The 23,642-nt window shown below is 47.4% G+C and overlaps 1 protein-coding gene across 4 annotated transcripts; it reads left to right on the top strand.

Annotated features, from left to right (window-relative positions):
- The first annotated feature begins 8,845 nt into the window (after positions 1 to 8,845).
- Positions 8,846 to 21,681, top strand: LOC118209254 (eukaryotic translation initiation factor 4H-like). 4 transcript variants are annotated; one of them, XM_035384447.1, is made up of 8 exons: positions 8,846 to 8,986; positions 11,825 to 12,013; positions 12,371 to 12,435; positions 12,538 to 12,628; positions 13,887 to 13,958; positions 16,031 to 16,219; positions 17,984 to 18,099; positions 19,576 to 21,681. In XM_035384447.1, the coding sequence occupies exons 2-8, from the start codon at positions 11,872 to 11,874 to the stop codon at positions 19,582 to 19,584; spliced, it is 684 nt and encodes a 227-aa protein (XP_035240338.1). In that variant the 5' UTR covers positions 8,846 to 8,986; positions 11,825 to 11,871; the 3' UTR covers positions 19,585 to 21,681. The 4 variants fall into 4 exon arrangements, with proteins under 4 accessions (XP_035240338.1, XP_035240339.1, XP_035240340.1 ...); XM_035384448.1 differs by having other exon boundaries at positions 19,540 to 21,681; XM_035384449.1 differs by lacking the exon at positions 19,576 to 21,681 and adding an exon at positions 9,960 to 9,961 and having other exon boundaries at positions 8,876 to 8,986; positions 17,984 to 18,138.
- The last annotated feature ends 1,961 nt before the right edge of the window (positions 21,682 to 23,642 follow it).

Raw genomic sequence — 23,642 nt, 5'->3', positions numbered from 1 at the left:
GCGATGCTAACGCTAGCACTTCCCGGTCCGGTGCAGAGCGATGCTAACGCTAGCGCTTCCCGGTCCGGTGCAGAGCGATGCTAACGCTAGCGCTTCCCGGTCCGGAGCAGAGCGATGCTAACGCTAGCACTTCCCGGTCCGGAGCAGAGCGATGCTAACGCTAGCGCTGGGTTCCCATTTCCTGACAGATTCAGTGAGGAGGTAAATGTGCGCATTCGCAGCAGCTGTGGCAGAGCATACCTCACGCTGATTATTTCATGAAGAGTGCAGAGAGAGACAGCCACGCACGCGGGTCCTGTTCCGAACACACGGCGCCTCAGCGGGGAACCCAACAGAATGGGGGCAGAGTTTATTCTCCTCTCTCATAGCCTCTAATACAGCACACAGAGCAGCAGCTCCATAACAATCATAATCACATATGCTAGTTATTACAATTATTGTAATCACTGCTAGTACTTACACAAGAAAGAGTACTCATCGAAGAGAGCATTCATCGAAATAAAGAGTGATATAAACGGTAATAGTAGTAGTCTTAGTAGTATTATGTATTGAGTGAAGTACTGAGTATAAAGTTTCAACAGTACAGAGTCACTTTCCCAAAAAACATGAGCCTACTCTTCGAAATAAAAACCTTTTGTCTTGGTGATGTCACAAAGCAAGCATCTAATATAATGTAATTCCATTAACTGCGGCCATTATCATGACAAACAGATCATTCAGGAAATAAAACCACTGGAATAATACACAACAATCTCATATTGATAATAATTATCTACATTCCAGCTTTGAATGCATTTCCAGATCTACAGAATTACTTTCTTGTCATCCGTGAGATGAAATTAAGTTTGTAAAAAAAGGGAGGAGAGTTCAGTAGCGCTGTGCGGTGTTTCTGAAAGCCGCTCGGTTAACAGGTACGTTTATTATGAATCCAGACCGCGGGCGATCTCCCCACCTCGTTCTCCCGATCCATCATCTGCGCTGCTATTGTGCAAACGGCCAGACTGACCTCAATTATCATTTTAACCACTGAGCGCGCTCAGTCCGTTAATCTCTCCTCCCGGACCATCAGTCTTCAGGTATGAGCATTCCAGCCCGACTCCCTTCCACAACACACACACAGCACAGCCCCAGAAACACACCGAACTGCAACACACACACAGCACAGCCCCAGACACACACCGAACTGCAACACACACACAGCACAGCCTCAGAAACACACCGGACTGCAACACACACACAGCACAGCCCCAGAAACACACCGAACTGCAACACACGCACAGCACAGCCCCAGAAACACACCGAACTGCAACACACACACAGCACAGCCCCAGAAACACACCGAACGGCAACACACACACTGCACAGCCCCAGAAACACACCGAACTGCAACACACACACAGCACAGCCTCAGAAACACACCGAACTGCAACACACACACAGCACAGCCCCAGACACACATCGAACTGCAACACACACACAGCACAGCCTCAGAAACACACCGAACTGCAACACACACACAGCACAGCCTCAGAAACACACCGAACTGCAACACACACACAGCACAGCCCCAGAAACACACCAAACTGTGGGCTGAACGAACAAAAACCTGGACTGTTTAAACGCAGAGGCACCTTCCGCATCGACTGTGCACACTGCGCATGGGCGCGCTGATTGGATGAGCAGCTAACAGCACTGTAGTTAACTGCCCTTTGGGTTCAGACACCACAAGATTTCTGAAGACTACTGAAGACGGGTTAATCATACGCCAGAAATTCCACAAAATACAAGAAATTCCTCCGTGCCAGCATGATGTATAATTTAAGAAGTTGTGATTAAAACTGGTGCACTGCCAGATTTTAATTCCTGTAAATCATAAAAGCAATAAAACAATGTTCGCTGTACATATTATTCCTAAATCTGTCTGGAATATATAGCTCCCTTCAACAGGCGCTCCATGATGAGACTGTAATGCTATAAATCTCCAACTCTGACACAACCTCTCTAGAAACCTAACGTAAAGGGAAATCACAGTGAGAGATTACTGTCCAGATATTTGATTGGCTCTACCAAAGTTTCATAAAGCAGTATGCTGTAGATCATTGGTTGAGTTGGCTTGAATCAACACCTGCATTTTGAACCCCACCTACAACACATGATCATAATCCGTCAAACCAACCATTGATTTATTTGAAACACTGCACCCCTAGTGCAGTAAGGTTATGAGCAAGTTTATAGTTCTGTAGGGGTATGAACCTCACAAGTCATGCTTCCCTGCCATAATTTGAGGCCATTTAACCTTTAGTGGTAAAGTGACCTGGACACAATATGTCAATAATGTAATCAAGCAGCATATAATATCACATTCATAATTAATGCTTTAAAAGCAGCTGTGTACAGAGCCAGCACTCATCTTCTGGACTTACACACAGACGCTCTAATTAAAATTCCTCCACGGTCAGACCTAACATGCCATTGGTCAGTAGAGATCAGGTGACTGACAGCCAGCAGCTCACTGTACATGAGCCTCCACCATTAACACAGACACAGGCGGGATTGAGAGGCCTGTAGTGACTGTTCTATCTGCCCAGGCCCAGCTGCAGCAGGCGGGATTGAGAGGCCTGTAGTGACTGTTATATCTGCCCAGGCCCAGCTGCAGCAGGCGGGATTGAGAGGCCTGCAGTGACTGTTATATCTGCCCAGGCCCAGCTGCAGCAGGCGGGATTGAGAGGCCTGTAGTGACTGTTATATCTGCCCAGGCCCAGCTGCAGCAGGCGGGATTGAGAGGCCTGTAGTGACTGTTATATCTGCCCAGGCCCAGCTGCAGCAGGCGGGATTGAGAGGCCTGCAGTGACTGTTATATCTGCCCAGGCCCAGCTGCAGCAGGCGGGATTGAGAGGCCTGTAGTGACTGTTATATCTGCCCAGGCCCAGCTGCAGCAGGCGGGATTGAGAGGCCTGTAGTGACTGTTATATCTGCCCAGGCCCAGCTGCAGCAGGCGGGATTGAGAGGCCTGTAGTGACTGTTATATCTGCCCAGGCCCAGCGGCAGCAGGCGGGCCGTTAAACTCTTTAATGGCTCATTAATTCCAGCCGCTATCTGCAACGCTTTGAGCGCGCTAATCATGGCGGCTAATTGCTCTGAGGGGCGCTTCTCTTCCTCTTTATGCTCTGAGGGGCATTCACTCTTCCACTCTTCCTCTTTATGCTTTGTGCATCCCTCTCTTTTTTAGCACAGCCAGCAGTCTGTTCTCCTTTCCTTGCTTTATTCAAACAGGGTAACAGGGAGGAAGCACAGAGGGTAACGGGGGGGGGGGGGGGGGGGTGCAGGTCAGAAGGGAAATGGCGGGGGATCGAACCCCCCCACTCCCACCCCCCGCCTGCAAAGGGGCTCGTATACGGCATGACTGTGGCACACCTCTCTCCCTGCAGTCCCTCTCCAGTGCTAATTTTACACGCCTTAAAGCATAGATCACACTGTCATAAGCATGCTGTAACACGCTTATTACAGGCTGTCAGGGCCACCGTGTGAAACTCCTGGGCCCGGGAAAATTCTCTCTCCACATTCGGTCACATTCACCACAGGTTCACAGACCACTGCACTGTGACATTTGGGTGGGGGCGGGGGGGTGGGGGCTCTCTGGGTGTTTGATCTCAGTGATCTGGATCTGAAGCTAAGAGCCTGACTATGTGTTCCACAAATTAGCTCATAATTCAATTCAATGCGTTCTGTTTCTGTTCCCCTGCACGGAAGACCGTGCTGTGGTCTAATCTGTGAGCGAGCCAGTGTTGGTGTAAACAGCTAATTAGCCAGCTGAGCCGCTGTAATTGGTGGAAACGACGCCCTGCACACACAGTGGGAGAGAAAGGGGTTCCCCACCCCCCCATGCTGGAAGCCCAAAAATCCACCGACCCTCCAGACGACCCTCCCGCGTTCACAGACAGCTGACAACCTGCCTGGACTGTTTACGGGTTTCAGCAGATCAGCGCAGATCAGCGCATGCAGAGGCAGATCAGGGCATGCAGAGGCAGATCAGCGCAGATCAGCGCATGCAGAGGCAGATCAGCGCAGATCAGCGCATGCAGAGGCAGATCAGCGCAGATCAGCGCATGCAGAGGCAGATCAGCGCAGATCAGCGCATGCAGAGGCAGATCAGCGCAGATCAGCGCATGCAGAGGCAGATCAGCGCAGATCAGCGCATGCAGAGGCAGATCAGCGCAGATCAGCGCATGCAGAGGCAGGCTTCACGCTCATCAACGCTTCCTCAAACCCGCAGCCTGTGATTAGAGCCGAACCCCGAACCCCGAACCCCGTTTCCGCCGCGCTGCGACCCCTCTGAAGACACCGCCGGTGTAAATGCGCCGCGATGCGTTTCCACGGCGACACCTGGCTATCACGCGCCCGTGACATGCGCTCAGGGCTAACGCCGCTGATCAGAGGGAGAGACGTCAAGGCGCTCCGGGTTCGAGGGCCTCTCCGAATCGCACTGCGACGCGCCCCCCCCCCCCCCCCCCCCCCCCCCCCCCCCCCCCCCCACCCTCGGTGTGACCAATCAGAACGCTGCCGCGCATGCCAGCGCGGGCGGGTCACCCAGGAACAGGAACAGAAGCGCTTCCTGTCGGGGAGTTTCAAAAGCACGAGCCCCCAAAACTTTGAGTTTAATAATCGAAAAAAGAAAAAAAATTAAAGTCGTCAGAGGCTTGATTAAGGGAACTCCAGATCAAACTCTGCAATTAACAGAAAGCAGATGAGGTCACGTCTCTGGGCGATGCGTTTGCCCTTTAAACACGGCCATAATGTGATACAGATTCGGGGTTTGCTCTCTGGCGTGCAGAGCGTAGCGCAATGTGACTGAAACCAAAGGTTCTAGAACCTTCTTTGAACTCCGCTGTCCACCATTACATTACATTACATTTATTTAGCAGACACTTTTATCCAAAGTGATGTACAGAAGTGCTTATCGTCATTGGACAACTACAAAACACAGGTTCAATAAGGTATAAACACAGGTTCAATAAAGCACAAACACAGGTTCAATAAGGCACAAACACAGGTTCAATAAGGCACACCATGCAACTGTAGCACAACAAAGGCTCCCAGCCTCCCTCACTGACCAACCCAGCTGATTGGTTAATGCATTTCCTGTGACCCTCCCCTTATCAAAAGTGCAGAAAAGCATACTGAAATGTTTTTGTTACCATGCACATGCACTGGTGACAAACGCCTCAACTCATCTCATGACCCAACGTATGGGAATCACTGTAGTACAGCACCCACAAACAGTATGACATATCTAATACATCCACAACGCACATCCACAATGCACATCCACAATGCACAGCCACAATGCACATCCACAGTGTACAGCCACAATGCACATCCACAATGGATATAAATTCTCAGTGGTAGATCAAGCCACATCGGAGCTCGTAAGACTCCATTTTGCGAAAGCTTGTCTCCCGTTTTTAAGACCACCGGTGCATGACCCTGGTCCTAAACACATGAGGGGAGCTTTCAGTGTCAGACCCTACCCAGAGCAGCAAGCCGAACTCTCGCACGACCAAACAGCGTTCTGTGAGCTGACTCCGCCTTCACGCGCTGTCGCTATAGAAACAACAGGCACCAATCAGTATGGCAGGTGGCTAGGCACTCAACTTTTTAAAAAAGAAAGCTTTTGGTGTCCACCAATCAGGCATTTTCTTGAAAATGAATGACAACCCTGAAATCCCTAAATCTTTAATTGTGTCTCTGCCACAGAAGCAGCAGCTTCCCTGTCCCCCCTGGCCTCTCTAATGTCATTCTCACTTCCTCACTTCTTCTCCCTTCCTCTGTTCAGGTGCTGTACTGCTGGCCCAAATACTGTCTGAAGCAGAGAAATATTAATATTAATATTAATACAAAGCCTATGCTGCCATCACCTCTGATTTGGATAATTGGGATGGTTTTACAAGTCTATCAAATCAAGTCACAGAAAGAGAGGTGTCGTTATTTTTGGTAGCACAGAGCACTGACCTTCTCTCTTACTCAAGCTGGACTTTCCTTCGCTGCGTGCTTCTCTCTCCACCTGCTGGGAAGTCACGGTACTGCATCCGAAAACTCAGGAATCTCAGCACGCCTGAATGATCGCTTCTTCACCAGGCATCCCAGTTTAAAATAATGCTGGCATGAGTTTGCTTCAGGGTGGGTGATTGACTTGGCCAGTGAAAAACATTCAACTTTTAAAATATATATATTCTGGATTTTCAGCGTCATGACGGCCTGCTTTACTGTCATTGACACTTCTTTGGTCCTCATGTTGAGAGACAACAGCAACAGACTCCAAATGCAAATTCCACACACACAGTTGACTCGCTTGTACAGTTTTCTTGTGCACGAACTAATGATGAAACAACACACAGCTGGCCAAGAACCAGCGGGCAGTTGTCCCATTACTTTTGTTCCCCTAAAATGGGGGGACTGTATATAAAAAGGGCTGTAATTCCTGTACCGATCACCCGATATGGACACCCAGAGTAATTAAAGCAGTTAAAGCCAAAATCCAATTAGCTGGAGTATACAGCCAAAGCAACACAAATTGTGTCACTGCCCTATACGTCTACATTTAACTGTAGCCTACATTTGAGTGAAACGGAGCGAACCCTCTGTTCCTGCTATGACTTTTTTTTTTTTTTTTAACGATTGGGTTTTAACTGTGCATCTGTTTATTCTAGAGGTTGTTTGGCTCGGGTACGCCGCTTTCATAAATATAGCGCGCACATTTATGTTCTCCGGTTTGCCAACGCAAACACATTCGCCACAGTACATCTGTTCACCACCATAATGTTCTGCAAACAACGTAAACATACACATTTGGTTTCAAACATTAAATAGATTTATTTTGGTGTACCATGTTCTATAAACCCAATGTTAGGAGTTGCTACTAACCGTTGTTCATTCCGCTTGTTCCATGTTCAAACTTGAATGACGTAATCCGAACGTCACAATTCTGAGCTATTTTATTGGAAGCGCTTGACAAAAAGAATTGGTTATTTTAGACGGGGGGAGACTATAAAGTGTATTAGGTAATATTTTCTCGTACCCAATTAGATATGTGACTATTAGATATAAAGTAGCAACTGATGATATATGTATAGTGATTTCTATTCGTAAAACTATGCTGTAATTTCTTCTGTGAGATAACTGAATATTGTATGAAATTATATAGTCTGGATAATATAGAGTATATAAGCCGGTCATTTGCTATCAGAAGGGTGGCTGGCAGTAGGTGGGTGTAATAGAATGGGTATAATTGATGTGCTGATTCTTTTGTTTTGTATATGTATATATAAATAAATCTTTGTATAATAGTTGGGGGCACTTTTGTAAATAAAACACCCTATTTGGGTTGCACAAGTTTGAGTCATCTCCAAAGTTCACTAAATGGTAAATGGACTGCATTTATATAGCGATTTTATCCAAAGCGCTTTACAATTGATGCCTCTCATTCGCCAGAGCAGTTAGGGGTTAGGTGTCTTGCTCAAGGACACTTCGACACGCCCAGGGTGGGGTTTGAACCGACAACCCTCCGACTGCCAGACAATCGGTCTTACCTCCTGAGCTATGTCGCCCCATGTCGCCCCACTAAAATCTGCCAACCGACCATCCGTGTAACATTGAGCCCCAGCAACACTTCCCAAGCAAACACAGTGAGATCTTTGTTACTGTTTAAATACATTTCTATATACCCACACACAATCAAACACAAACACATACACACACACACACGAGTTGAAGGCAGTGTGTCATTGTGTGCTGCATTTTCAATTAACGGCTTGTGTAAAGTTGGATATTAAATGTGAATGCGTTGGAGCAGATGTTGGTCAAAAATGTACTGCAGCAATATTATGTATTTCTCACTTGATGCTCACACCTGGGATATATGATAATATAATATTTTTAAAAAACAATGTCCAAGAAATGGGAAATGATTTTGAGTTTGTCTCATTGGTGCCCTCTAGTGGCCAAAAAAAACTACAACACTCATTTCAGACATGGCACAGTCATTACCTATGCTGTAATCATCTCTTAAATTATTGCAAGAGATCACTTCTCTCTTCAGAGGGCTTTGGAGAGAAATCTGGAGGTATGCTATGAATAAATAATAAACATAATAATCGCCATAGAAACTGCTGATCGTGAGGAAGCCACAGCAGATTACAACACCAATACCCCCCCGCCCACCCCCCACCAAGAGCAGGCCTGGGGTGGCTGTGGCAGGAAAAAACCAGCAACCACTAAGTTAGAAGCGCAGTGCCCTAATCATTATACCGCATTGCATCAGGTAAAAGTGACACATCTGTCAATTTCACTGTGATTATCTTTTAGGTCTAAAGTTCTAAACAGGTGTTAGTCACCACTATTAATTGAACAGCAGGCCTAACCTGAGGCCACAGATCATAGCGTACATGTCACTGATAAACTGTTATCATGATTCACGACTTCCCCGGAAGGTATTATAACAAGTGCCCACAGTCCCTAGTCTGTACAGCAAGCTCTTATCAGGGGAGGAGTGCTGTACATCTTTTTTTAATGACATTGAAAATATGTGTCGTTGTTATTATTATTATTATTATCATCATCATCATCATCATCATCATCATCATCATAATTCATCATAATTCATCATAATGTTAATATAATGCAATATGATGATGATAATAATAACAATTATTATTATTATTATTATTATAAACATCATCATCATTATCGTCATTGACTATTGTACTTCAAAAATGTTTGCATTCTGTTCCGTTCCTAAACTCACAGAAACACGCACGCCCTTTCGCATTTTTTGTCAGGCAGTCTGCGGACACCCGTAAGCTACTCCAGCTATATTGGAGGTCCTGAAGACGCTGCTTGCTTTCTCCCAGACAGCAATCACTGCAATGGCGGATTACGATAACTACGACGACCGGGATCGGGCTTACGGTAGCTTTGGCGGAGGAAGGGGGTAAGAATGCACCCGTCCGGTGAGCGGGGACCATAGTGTACCGTGCACATTACGGAAACCGTACCCACAGTTGTGGATCAAATCACCAAAATGCAAAGGCGATTTAGTGGGTAGTTGGCTAGGCTAACTAGGCCTGTGGCATAAGACCGGGGGACACCAACTCGGATAACCACCGTGATGAATGGGGAGCCAGTGTTGAGATCGAGGGAGAGTCGGGGATTGTTAACGCGTCCACGGAGTGAGGATGCGTTTTCTGATGAACCCCGAGGGTCGTGATCGCCTTGAGTTCAGCAGGCTATACGCAGCTCGCTGCAGCTGCTTTCGTTGTGGGAGTGGAGCCTGGTCGTATCGTGGCTGCCAGCACGGCACTTGGCGCCAGGGTACCCCGTGCGAGAAGCGCTGCACATGGGCTGTGCGCCACCGCCACCAGTGTCCAAACTGGAGACCATCCAGAGATGGTCTCTACGTTTCGCGACGTTGCTGCTGTCATCAAGTTAACCCGGTGAAACTATTTCCGTTCACCAGGCATATTTCACGTTTTGTTGTTCGCTAGCTTTTGGTTAGTTAGCTATCCCCCCCCCCCACACTTGTTTCGACGCTGGCTGCAGACAGATGCTCAAATGGATGGCCGTGGGCCCACTATTTTCTAACCCCGATGTTGTTGCTTTGTGGCTAAATGCACGCATGCTCGCAGATGGACGCATTTAAGTTCGAACGAAAAATGGCTAGCTGTTCAGGAACGAATGAGCATTTGGCGCTCGCAGTTTGACAACTGCGTGTATTGACGTTTGCGATCGGTAACGTTAGTGATCGATAGCCGCATTAGTTTGTTTTAGCCAGGTTATGTAGGTAGTGCTGCTTTAGCATGCGGTGGCTCCTCGCAGTAGAGAATTGGGCATACTACGTCATAACTGTGTGCGCAGGAAACGGTCTGTGGTTGTAGTATTCCCCTTTACATTTTTGCTTATATTAGGAGTAAACATATTTCGGGTGAACACGAATATGGATACGGACAGGTGTAAAAGTATCTGTTGCTATATTGGGCGCACGTGTATTCTTGCCACCTGGCTACGTTGCGACGTTATGGAAGGAAATATCGGAACAATCAGTTTGCACCGAGAATTTGTGATGGTCATGATGATGTGTGTGGTTTTTGTATGGATATGCGAGAAGGAACTTACTTTTTTTTTTAAAGCCCTGGTAGCCAGTTATAGGTCTGTACTTGTCCCAGTGGTACACGTGAAACTTCGTATTTTCTTTATGTAAGAAAAACGTTTTAATTATTAATGTTTTAAAATGGGCTATGTGCCTCGACTCCTCACAGCAGAAATATTACTGGTTTATAAATGTCCTTGCGTTTATAAAGATGTGCTGCTGAATGAATGTTTCTGAGGAGTAGCCCAAACTAATATTATGTCAAAGTGTTTGGCAGATTCAAACAAATATTTGGTCTCTTCTGTCCTTTAATACTTATTTTCCCAATTTCATAATAAAAAATAAATGGTTCTTGGCCTGTCCTGTCTGTTTCGTAGTGTGATGCATGAGTGCAAGATGCGACTGCCTCCCTGTAGATGTATCAGCTAAACAAAGATTATGGCCACACGAAAGTGCATGGCCTTTTTGCCACAAATGAATTGCAGCATTTGTAATGCTAGTTTACTAGCGCTAAGCATCAGTTGTCCACATTCTCTGAGAATAGGGGGGAATAAGCCAAATTTTTCAATGAAACTGAAACGGCACCATAGGCATTACAGAAGCTCAGTTTTAGAACTCTTACCAGTGGACTAAAACCAGGAACAGGATAAAACCAAACCTCAAATCTTTTGTGAAGGGAATTGCACCTTGGAATGTTGGGTGTGTCGTGTTTCGCACTTTAGATGCTTCAGATTAAATGGGTCAATTAATAGTTCCTCAAAGACGCCTAGGCCTGGCTTCAGAAGAGCATTCTAGGCCCTTCCTTTCGAGCCCTGGTGGATGTGCATTGCATTACATTACATTACAGGCATTTAGCAGACCCTCTTATCCAGAGCAACTTACATCGTATCCAATTATACTGCCGGATATATACTGGAGCAATGCAGGTTAAGTGCCTTGCTCAAGGGTACTACAACGGCAGTGTCCTAGCGGGGAATTGAACCTGCGACCGTTATGTTACGAGACCAGCTCCTTACCCATTATACTACACTGCCGACCATGTGCTAGTGAGTCACTCTTGATGAGAGCCTCAGCTGAAAGCCTAAATGTTTGGGCCACTCTAAATGACTCATATCGTCAGTCCCATAACGCTGGGGGACTAACGGTGAACGAACGTCACTTTGAACCTTCCTAATGAAGTGCTCGTGGCGAAGATTTGGCTGCAGATTAGAGACCGAGGACTCCTACTCTGTACAGGCCAGCTAATTAAGTTAAAAGGAAATTTAGTAAAGGCTTGCAGTCTCTTACCCTGCAAGGCTCGCTTGTAATTATTTAAATCTGTGTCGAGTATTTGTAGTAAAATAATACCAGGTTTGAATTAAATACTATTAAGCTATATCTCTCTGAGGAGAGCTTAAACCCAGCTCCCCAGAGCTGGACGTATGAACCCTCCCTAAACTGTACGGTCCCTCCCCGAGCCATCCGGTCCCTCCCGGAGCCGTCCGGACCCTCTCCCAGCCCAGAATTTTGAGTGCTGAGGACTCCAAAATTTGGGCTTAAAATAGCTCCACTCAAACTGGTACTGCACCCCAGCAGCCAGTGTTTGTTTTATTTATTTATTTATTTATTTATTTATTTATTTATTTATTTAAATGTATCCTCGCCCTTATCTGCTGTGTGACGGGGCGTGTCTGTGGCCCGCAGGCCCCGGGGGGGGTGGCGGCCCGGGGGGGCCCCGGAAGCAGAAGGAGATGCCCACAGAGCCCCCGTACACCGCCTACGTGGGCAACCTGCCCTTCAACACCGTACAGGGAGACATCGACTCCATCTTCAAGGACCTCAGCGTGCGCAGCGTGCGGCTCGTCCGAGACAAGGAGACGGACAAGTTCAAAGGTGAGAGACCGCCGCGGCCCCGCCCTCCTTCCGCCACGCGCTCACTTCCCCGCCCTCCTTCCGCCGCGCGTTCCCTTCCCCGCTCTCCACGGCACGGCGAGCGCCTTTCAGTCCGCGAGACCGTCCCCGTTTCCCCCGTCTAAACGGGAGAGGGAAAAAACGCACCCCACTATTAGACTGGGATTTACGCCGGCGTTCCCTGTTACCTGGAAAGGTGCCGTTTGGGAGAAGGGCCAGTGTGATGGGAATTGCATTTAAACCTATAAAAGCGGATTCTGGTGCAGAGGGAAGCAGCTTGAAGCAGGAAGGTGCTTCGCTCACTCAATCACTCTCTCTCCCCCTCTCTCTCTCCTGAAGGCTTCTGTTATGTAGAATTTGACGAATTGGAATCCCTCAAAGAAGCCTTGACGTACGACGGAGCTGTAAGTACACGAACCAGCAATTTGCCGTCTTTTAAAAAAAATATATATATATTATTTTCGCTTAGATGTATTAGACGAGACGGAATGCTCTTTGCTTCCCAGCTCTTGGGAGACCGGTCGCTCAGAGTGGACATCGCAGAGGGCCGCCGGCAGGAGAAAGGCCCTGGGTTTGGCTTCCGGAAAGACGACAGAGGTACCGCGCCACGTTGCTACGGAAACGCCAGCTCCGTTTTCCGCGAATGCTTCAGAAAGCCTCACAGAGCATTTTAAACATTTGTGCTGAAAAACAGCCTTCATGAATACCTGCTGTTTAGTACATTTTTTTTGTAATACATGGAGTCCAACATTAGTTGCTTAACTGTTGCCTCTACTGTGCTTAATCTTGGACTTTTCTTTAAACTTTCACGGTGTTTTCCGAGCTGTTTGTGTGATATAGATGTGAAGTTAAATGTCTGTGTGTTGACCTTGTTCTCAAGGCTCTGTACTGCTGGCTGTATTTGCTCAACTCCAAGTCGCAACATTTTCACAATTCTTTGAAAGATCTGATTTTTGGGAGCAGTAGTCGGACCGCATCTTGGTATTGCTTTGAGAGTTCTGTGAAGTTCTTTAATCTCAGGTAATATATGGACATTTCAGTGTGAAAGTTCAGGCATCTGTGTACTTGCGGTTGGCTGCAAACATGGGGGGAAAAAGCTCCTTTTTAATGTAAAGGTTTGTGAACACTTCACTATTGACTTGGACTTGTGTAAATGACAGAATTTCACTGATTTACATTTTCATTCTTCATTTTCATTTTATGCTACATCTTCAGCCTCTCTCCCTCTGCTTTTCTGTTGGAAAGTCGGTGCTGATCTGTCTCCTCCTTGCTTTGTACACAGCTCAAAGTTTCCTTTCAGACTCTTGTGCTCTTCTGAAAGCGGCTCTCCGGTCAGTATGTTCCTTTAGGGCGGGCCAGGTCCAGACCAGGTTTGGGGTTCATCCCATTTCATTTAGATAAATTAAGGAATCAATTGGAAATAATGCCTTATGAGAGGTCATTTCCTGAATGGACAGACTTGAAATGGATTTGTCTCCCACCTGTGTTCTAGACCAGGGCCACTCAACTCCAGGTCCTGAAGGCCACAGTGTCTGCAGGTGTTTGCTCCAGCCAAAAACTACACCGCCTGATTTCACCAATGAGCCTACTTCCTTAACTAAGGAGGGAAAAAGGTTGTGTGAAATCTGGTGGTGTAGCGCATGGTTGGAGCAAACGCTAGCAGACACTGTGGCCTTCAGGACCTGGAGTTCAGCAGTGGTGCTCCAGACCATTTCCTGAACACCGTGTCAATCTCCCTGCTGGCTCCGCCCAGTTGACGGGCCGCTGAGTTAAACTCTGCTTGTGGGAGGGACAAGCTCCTCCCACTCCTGCCATAGGCTCCTCCCCTTCTCTCACCGGGCGTGTCCCCTTTCAGGGCGGGGTGGGGCACGTGGCTCCCGAGGAGGGGGGCGGGAATCCAGAGACGACTACGACCAAATGGGAGGAGGTGCGCCACGTTTTCGCCGTTCGTTCGATTAGCTTCTCTTGCCAGTCCTACAGTACCATGGGCCTGACCCTAACTCTACAGCACTATGAGCCTGACCATCTCCTTACAGTACTATGAGCCTGACCCTAACTCTACAGCACTATGAGCCTGACCATCACCTTACAGTACCATGGGCCTGACCATCACCTTACAGTACTATGAGCCTGACCATCACCTTACAGTACTATGAGCCTGACCCTAACCCTGCAGTATTATGAGCCTGACCCTAACCTTACAGCACTGAGCCTGACCATCACCTTACAGCACTATGAGCCTGACCCTAACCTTACAGTACCATGGGCCTGACCATCTCCTTACAGCACTATGAGCCTGACCCTAACCTTACAATACTATGAGCCTGACCATCACCCTACAGTACTATGAGCCTGACCATCTCCTTACAGCGCTATGAGCCTGACCATCACCTTGCAGTACTATGAGCCTGACCATCACCCTACAGTACTATGAGCCTGACCATCTCCCTACAGCGCTATGAGCCTGACCATCACCCTACAGTACTATGAGCCTGACCATCACCTTGCAGTACTATGAGCCTGACCATCACCCTACAGTACTATGAGCCTGACCATCTCCTTACAGCACTATGAGCCTGACCATCACCATGCAGTACTATGAGCCTGACCATCACCTTGCAGTACTATGAGCCTGACCCTAACCTTGCAGTACTATGAGCCTGACCATCACCTTACAGCACTATGAGCCTGACCATCACCCTACAGCACTATGAGCCTGACCATCACCTTGCAGTACCATGAGCCTGACCATCACCTTGCAGTACTATGAGCCTGACTCTAACCTTACAGCACTATGAGCCTGACCATCACCTTACAGTACTATGAGCCTGACCATCACCTTGCAGTACCATGAGCCTGACCATCACCTTACAGCACTATGAGCCTGACCATCACCTTGCAGTACCATGAGCCTGACCATCACCTTACAGCACTATGAGCCTGACCATCACCTTACAGCACTATGAGCCTGACCATCACCTTGCAGTACCATGAGCCTGACCATCACCTTACAGTACTATGAGCCTGACCATCACCTTACAGTACCATGAGCCTGACCCTAACCCTGCAGTACTATGAGCCTGACCATCACCTTGCAGTACTATGAGCCTGACCATCACCTTACAGTACTATGAGCCTGACCATCACCCTACAGTACTATGAGCCTGACCATAACTCTACAGTACTATGAGCCTGACCAGGTTGACAATTCTGTGCAACTTCTGGGGATGTGCTTTTCTAAGCACTGGTCAGTCAGTTCTGAAAAACATGTACATGCAAGTGGAGCTTAAATTGGGGGTGGAGATTCAAGCTACCTTTATTACTGACCTAAAACATTACGCTGGCTAAAACCTGTTAGAACCAATTAGACCTCAGGAAGCCAATCTCACGAACTATAACTTATTTTCCATGGGTGGAAATGGTGAAACCCAGAGCAGAGTTTGAGCACACAAATCTGTCCTGGTCCTCTAATGATGTTTTGAGATATTCGGGGATATTTAGTGTAGAACCACTGGCAAAAATGCGGTTGACTGTTCCACTGAGCAAGGAGGAGTCAGCAACTTGCTTGTTTGCCGACCCTACAACCCCCCCCCTCCATAAAGCAGATGCATTGGTATATTCCAGAATTTGGTTCAGTTCCATTATTTCACTAATTTCCCATAACGAACTGAAAAGTACTCATAGAACATTATGGGTGGTTTCAATTGCTTTTGTGCACTGGCTGAATTGAAATGGAAGCAACTTTGCTAGACTGAACCTGAATCAAATTTATACATGACTTACTCAGTGAATAAAATGTAAAAAAAATTAAGCTAGGTTTTATTCCTTTAGATTTTTTTCTGTTTGAAAATGTCATGGTTTGTACAGGGACCCCATCTCCCATCTTCATTGGTCACATTCAGTGTCGTGCGATGCCATAGGTCGCATTTTGCGTCATGTGATGGGTGTGAAGAGAGGTGACCAGTGTGTGGCTGACCTGCGTCTCTTCCCCCCCCCCAGGATTCAGAGATGACGACTTCATGGGTGGGCGGAGTCGAGGCGGCGGTCGCCCTGGCGACGGTCGCCCTGGCGACAGGAGAGGGGGCGGGGCCGGGGCCGGGGCCGGGGCCGGCGCCGGCGGGATGGGCCGCTACAGAGACGGGCCTCCTCCTCGCGGGCCTGCCACGGACTTCAGAGAACCCTCTGACGGTGTCTACACTCGTTTATTTACCCGGGAAGGAGGGATGGAGAAAAATGCGCTATTATGCTATTATTCACCGTGCGGCACAGTACAGAACGGCTGCTGAGCTGCAGTGGAAACGGCGATATTAACCACAGAAAGAACAGCTCGAAACGGCAATATTAACCGCAGAAAGAACAGCTCGAAACGGCAATATTAACCGCAGAAAGAACAGCTCGAAACGGCGATATTAACCACAGAAAGACCGGCTCGAAACGGCGATATTAACCGCAGAAAGACCAACTCGAAACGGCGATATTAACCACAGAAAGACCAACTCGAAACGGCGATATTAACCGCAGAAAGAACAGCTCGAAACGGCGATATTAACCACAGAAAGACCAACTCGAAACGGCGATATTAACCACAGAAAGAACAGCTCGAAACGGCGATATTAACCGCAGAAAGAACAGCTCGAAACGGCGATATTAACCACAGAAAGAACAGCTCGAAACGGCGATATTAACCACAGAAAGACCAACTCGAAACGGCGATATTAACCACAGAAAGAACAGCTCGAAACGGCGATATTAACCGCAGAAAGAACAGCTCGAAACGGCGATATTAACCACAGAAAGAACAGCTCGAAACGGCGATATTAACCGCAGAAAGAACAGCTCGAAACGGCGATATTAACCGCAGAAAGAACAGCTCGAAACGGCGATATTAACCGCAGAAAGAACAGCTCGAAACGGCGATATTAACCACAGAAAGACCAACTCGAAACGGCGATATTAACCGCAGAAAGAACAGCTCCAAACGGCGATATTAACCACAGCAGAAAGAACAGCTCCAAACGGCGATATTAACCACAGCAGAAAGAACAGCTCGAAACAGCGATATTAACCGCAGAAAGACCAACTCGAAACGGTGATATTAACCACAGAAAGACCAACTCGAAACGGCGATATTAACCGCAGAAAGAACAGCTCGAAACGGCGATATTAACCACAGAAAGAGCGGCTCGAGCCGATTGCGCAGCCTCTGAACCGCAGACGTGGGTCCGTCTCTACGCTGCACTTTACAGCACCAGGGCTGCCTGCTGTTAGCGCTTAGCCGCTACAGATACACAGATAAATGCTAGGCAAGCGGGAAGAGAAAATTAGCAGCCAAATATACGTTTTATAATGGCTTTAGGCGTATGTTTCGTTGTTATAATCTCAGGAGGTTTTGGGAAGCGCAGGCTTCCACGCAGTGTAATTTATTTATTTATTTATATGCACACACAAAGGATGTCTGCTGACAGTAATCTGAACACCCTTCTGCCAGAGTGCAGTTATTCACCCTCATCTCTAGAACCTCCCTGAAATAGCACTGGATAAGAGCCTTTCTGGTTGTGTGTGTGTTTAAACCCTGTGTGTGCTCGTGTGTGTGTGTGTGTAACCCTGTGTGTGCTTGTCTGTGTGTGTGTAACCCTGTGTGTGCTTGTCTGTGTGTGTTAACCCTGTGTGTGCTTGTGTGTGTGTGTGTAACCCTGTGTGTGCTTGTCTGTGTGTGTTAACCCTGTGTGTGCTTGTGTGTGTGTGTGTGTGTGTGTGTTTAACCCCGTGTGTGTGTGTGCGCGTGTGCGTGTGCTGGTGTGTGTGTGTGTGTGTGTGTGTGTGTGTGTGTGTGTGTGTGCGTGTGTGCGTGTGTGTGCGTGTGTGTGTGTGTGTGTGTGTGCGTGTGTGCGTGTGTGTGTGCGTGTGTGTGCTGGTGTGTCTAACGCGTGGCGCTCTCTCCCCTCCCTGCAGAGGAGCGCGCTCAGAGGCCCAGGCTACAGCTGAAACCGCGCACCGTGGCGGCGCCCCTCAACCAAGTCGCCAACCCAAACTCCGCCATCTTCGGCGGGGCCAAGCCACGGGAGGAGGTAATAACCAGAGACAAAGACTAAATGCCCAAAACCTGTGGCAAGCACAGGGGGGGCGGGTGGGGCGGGGCGGGGCGGGGGCAGTGATGCCCCCGGTACTGTTCCCACCTGTGTGATCACCTGGGACCTCTCTTCCTCTTCTGAGTTCAGTTTGAGCAAAATGTGTATTCAAAAAAACAACAAAAAAAACCAGAATGTACTGGGAAACACACACACAGACACACACTCTCTCTCAAACAGGGACACACACACACACTCACACAGACACACACACTCTCTCGCTCTCAAACGGACAGACACACTCACACAGACGCACACACTCTCTCACTCTCAGACAGACACACACACAGACACACAGACACGCACTCTCTCTCAAACAGGGACACGGACACACACACACACACACACTCACACAAACACACACACTCTCTCGCTCTCAAACGGACAGACACACACACTCAGACACACACACACTCACAAACACACACTCTCTCGCTCTCAAACAGGGACACACACTCAGACAGACACACTCTCTCACTCTCAGACAGACACACACACACTCGCTCTCAGACAGACACACACACACTCGCTCTCAGACAGACACACACACACACACGCTCTCAGACAGACAGACACACACACAAACAGCTTGTGAATGCATGCCAGTGGATAAGTGTTTTAACACACACCTCTGCTTCACTGTACTCCAGTCTGCATTGCAGTGTAGTCCGGTCTTACTTTTTTGGGTGGGGAGGATAATTTACACTCTTGATACCAGGACAGAATAATGAGTTCATCTACTCTCAAACACAAGAATCCAGTGCTTTTATTTCTGGAAGGAAGTGACATCACTGCTCTGAATGCCCTGCATTGAATGCAGGCTGAGAAAGGAACTCTGGGAAAGTGTCACGTAGCCCCGCCCTCTCTGTGCAAAGCTTCCAGAAGGGGGGATTTGAGGTGTATCTGGCACCCTCCTCCCTGCATACGTTTATCATTATGTAAATGAAAGGTTTTTTTTTTATATAACTGCTTTTATTTTAACGTGAGGCTTTTTGGGGGCGGTTGTTAATTTTGCAAATGTGTAAAAGGATTGGGTTGATGGTTAAATTCCAGCAGAGTTTAGTGTTTATTTGCATGTTTAAAATCCCTCACACACACACACACACACACACACACACACACACAGTGGGTCAGATGTGGCGTATTTTCACCTTGATTGTACCTCGGACTGTAAAGCTGTTGTGTTGTCATGTTCTAGATGAATCACACGCTTATTTTCGCTCGTGCTGCAAACTAACGGGCTGATGTAGTCTGCTGTGCTGTTCTGCTCGCTGTGCCGCTCTGCCGTGAGAGTGGCGCGTGAGAACTTCTCTCTCCATTTCTTTAAATGTGTCTCCTCCTTCACCCAAGTAAAGTCGTGCTTTTGTTTTGTTTTTGAAGAATTAGTAAAAAAAAGGATGTGGCTGCATTATTCAGGAGGACTAAACCTGGAGCCGGCTCCGTTCAAAAATCACCCAAAGAGAGAGAGCAAGAAAGAGAGGGGGAGAGGGAGAGCTGACGAAGGGGGCGTGGCCCCACCTCCGCTGAACATCACCGCCGTTCCCACAGCACAAAGCACTGCAAACCTCACCGGGATGGTGGGACCTGATTGGTTATTCATTAGAATGGTGGTAACGGATTGGTTGTTCACTGGGATGGTGGTACCTGATTGGTTGTATATTTGCCTTTGGGTACCTTTCCCTCTTTTTTTTCTTTTTTTTCCCCAAATGCTTCTTGTGTTCTGCAGTGATGTGTGTTGTTTTTTTTTCTTCGTTTAGACACACGGCCGCTGTTCAGGGCTACCGTGTGTTTGGCTCTTATCGTTTTCCCCTCAGTCACAGCTCTCTGTGTAAAGTAAGTAAATATTCTGTCTTATCGAACCTTGAAAGAAAATCTGATGCTTAAAGCGATTGCTAATGTGTCCATGTTATGAATCGGACACAACATTTTCAAAGATTTTTGACCAGAGTCGGTTCAGTCCAGGTAAGGGTAGCTTTCTGTGATAACTGCCAGCAGTACCGAAATCTGTGGCTATTCCTTCGATATCCACTGCTAGAGGTAGAAAAGTTGTTATTGCCAAAAAAGGTTTTAAAAAAAAAAAAAAAAAGATCACTCGATTTGGAAAAAGTGCACCACATGCATTTAGTAAGTTTTTTTTTTTATGAAGACATAGGAAAACGTGACTTGTCTGGCTTTCCAGTCCTGGCCACACTAAACATTATGTACAGTAGTGTTACTACCAGTGCTTCAAATTATAACTGTAGGCAGTGCTTTGGATTTGCTTCTCTCTGGGTCTGGAATTCTGAAAAGCTCCTGTACATTTAGACTGCTCATCTATCCCCCCCCCAACTTTTGTTTTCTACAAAGTTTATGGCAATAAAGTTAATCTCCTACAGCTGTTCCTTAAGAATGTGTGTGTAAATTTACGTGCAGCGCAGTGTGTGTGTGTGTTCTCCTGGGCTCAGACTGCGATGTCGTTGTGGCGTGTAGCGTGACCAACAGAACACAACCGTCCTTCTCCCAGCGGCCAATCAGAACGGTCTCCTGCGCTAGCCCTGTGCCCAGAGCACGGTTGCTGGGCAGGTTGCCGTGGTTACTTCCGTTGCTTTGGGTGGGTTGTTGTGCTTCCTCTCCAGGAATTTTTAAGGCCAGCTGGGTGTGCATGGTTGCTAAGGCGCCGGCTCAGACCCAAAGTAAACATCCATATGCGCCGTCATGGCAACAGATACAGGTGAGCAGAAAAGGTGTCTCCCTGGTGCTGACTTCATATCAGTCTGGGTCATGAGAGACCACACACAGCTTAACCCTGTTCGTGGTTCATGAACTCATTAGATTAACTGCTAGAAGGCCACTGAACACACAAAGTCTGTTGTTAACTGCAGCCATCATTCTGAGTTCTCACTGCGTAACGAAGAACTCGAGCAAATATACTTGATTTGAAATTTTTGGAAATCGGACTGATTTCGCCTGGCCAGCCTGTGAACAGACTTTTCTCTTATAAATCTTAAATGACACTCTGCTCTGATTTGGGAAAGTAAATGGGAAACTGAAATGCCTGGAGAGGAAGGTGTGGTCATTCGGGCTCTGAGCTTGTGAGAATAACCCTGTTATAGACCTCCTGCGCTGGTGTGCAACTGCTGTTCTCTGAATATGGCCGTCAGCGTAGGGGATATGGCCCGCGTGCATCCTGCAATGTTACTGCATTACTGATCGCCTGTACAGGACCTGCAGCTTCCGCAATGTATTCAATGTGAACTTTATCACGCCAGACTGAATTCACACCCTGAGGAGGGGAGGGAGTGGGGCAGAGGGGAGGGGGGGGGGTGGTTGGAATAGTTTTTTTTTGTTTGTTTGGTTTCATTTTGCCATCCCATGTTCTTGTTTCACTCTTGTCGGCTGACTTTTTTAAACATGTGAACCGGAGTAACGCCCAACACTTCACCCATTCTGCTTCGTAAGGAAAAAAAAATTATGATAAAAAGGTAAATTTAAAAGGATTTGGTATTTTGTGAATGATCTTTTAAATAAAAGAAACTTAAAGAACCGGCGTGTGTCTGCGTTACTGTGGGAGAAGTGTGCGGCCGTCTGAACGAGCTTCCGCTCGCGGTTATCCTGACCTTGGGCACGGTTATCCTGACCTTGGGCAGGGTTATCCTGACCTTGGGCGCAGTTATCCTGACCTTGGGCACGGTTATCCTGACCTTGGAGCGAAAGATGAGGAAGCAGGGAATGCTGGGAACTCTGCGGCCTGTAGCTCCGCCTGGCTGACGCACGGCAGCCATTTTGCACCGAACACTCGCCCACATAGCCGGCAAAAGCTGGGGGACCAGCTAGCCCAGGACACCGTCTCAGGATGAAAGCAGGTCTCATGGGCTCGGCCACATATTTAAACTGTATCCGTTCTGCTTCTAATGAGTTTTTTAAAATACTCCATTAGATATATCAAATATGGACTAAGGTTTCTTCATTAATCAGAGAGAGAAATCAAGACTCCTACATGAAGTAAATCAAATGTGGTTTTCAGACTTAATGCCCTGTATTAAAATTCACTGATATGCAAAACATTGGAGCATCCCTTAAAATGAATGGGGAATACCAGACTAAGGAAAAATAAAAAATCGGAAACTCAGATTAATGACCTCTACATTATATATGAAAAACAGGTCGCAAGAAATATGCACGTTTTAATACGTATTTTCCCAAGACTCCTGTCCCAAAACAGCCATTGTTTCACAAACTGCTGCACATAATGAGATTTATGATCAAGAAATGGCCCGATGAGGTTCTTTGGTAGTTATCTACTTTGATTTCTGCACCGTATTCAACGGGCAGCAAGCGCTTCTGCCCCGCAGCATGCGCAGTAGAGGCTGATTCCTGTTACTTCCTAGGCTTCACCACCTGGGCCCTCCCACCAGCTCTATTTCTCACATACGCTCTGTGGTCTCAAGCCTCTAGAGTTTCAGCTGCCTTCTACGGTACAGGATTCCAGAGGGAGAAATCCTAACTGCACATCGCAGTAGAGCAGAAAGCTACTAGAATTAAACTCTTCTCCTCCCTAACCATAAAAGTCCACTTCATTTTTAATAAGCCATACACCTTTTTTATGTATGCATACACAAGAGCTAAAAATGTTAATTTACTTGCAACAATGTGGTCATTATTTTAGGACGTACTACAGTGAGTCTGTTTAATAATGTCCTCAATGTGTGCACTACCATTGCCTTGATGTATGCTTGAATAAACATTACCTATACACTAAGTGTATTCAGTTTGTGTGTGTGGTGTGTATGTATAGGTGCATGCGTGTGTGTGTGTGTGTGGTGTGTATGTATAGGTGCGTGTGTGTGTGGTGTGTATGTATAGGTGCGTGCGTGTGTGTGTGTGTGTGTGGTGTGTATGTATAGGTGCGTGTGTGTGTGGTGTGTATGTATAGGTGCGTGCGTGTGTGTGTGTGTGTGTGGTGTGTATGTATAGGTGCGTGCGTGTGTGTGTGTGTGTGTGGTGTGTATGTATAGGTGTGTGTGTGTGGTGTGTATGTATAGGTGCGTGTGTGTGTGTGTGTGTGTGATGTGTATGTATAGGTGTGTGTGTGTGGTGTGTATGTATAGGTGTGTGTGTGTGGTGTGTATGTATAGGTGCGTGTGTGTGTGTGTGTGTGTGATGTGTATGTATAGGTGCGTGCGTGTGTGTGTGTGTGTGTGGTGTGTATGTATAGGTGCGTGTGTGTGCGCACATGCGCGTGTGTGTGAGTGCGCAGCTTGTGGTGTCCTACTCTGCTGTCCAGTAGGCGGAAGTGGTTGAGCATTCAGTTTGAAACAGGAAGTTTTGACGTTTTTTAGCCCAAGTTCTCAGTTGAAATTGTGCCACTGGGACACACCCCCCCCCCTCCCCTCCCCTCCCTGCCTCGTCTGTTCAGTCAGTTCAGCTACAGGCTCCTTCCAGACGGGAGAGGACCACAGAGAGGCGAGAGCAGGTGAGTTCTGGGGCTGGGGCTGGGCGGGGGT

Source organism: Anguilla anguilla, chromosome 12 (genome assembly GCF_013347855.1).
Source record: "Anguilla anguilla isolate fAngAng1 chromosome 12, fAngAng1.pri, whole genome shotgun sequence".
Taxonomy (NCBI): Eukaryota; Metazoa; Chordata; class Actinopteri; order Anguilliformes; family Anguillidae; genus Anguilla; species Anguilla anguilla.
The sequence above is the reverse complement of the archived record's forward strand: the minus strand, read 5'-3'. Positions and strand labels throughout refer to the sequence as shown.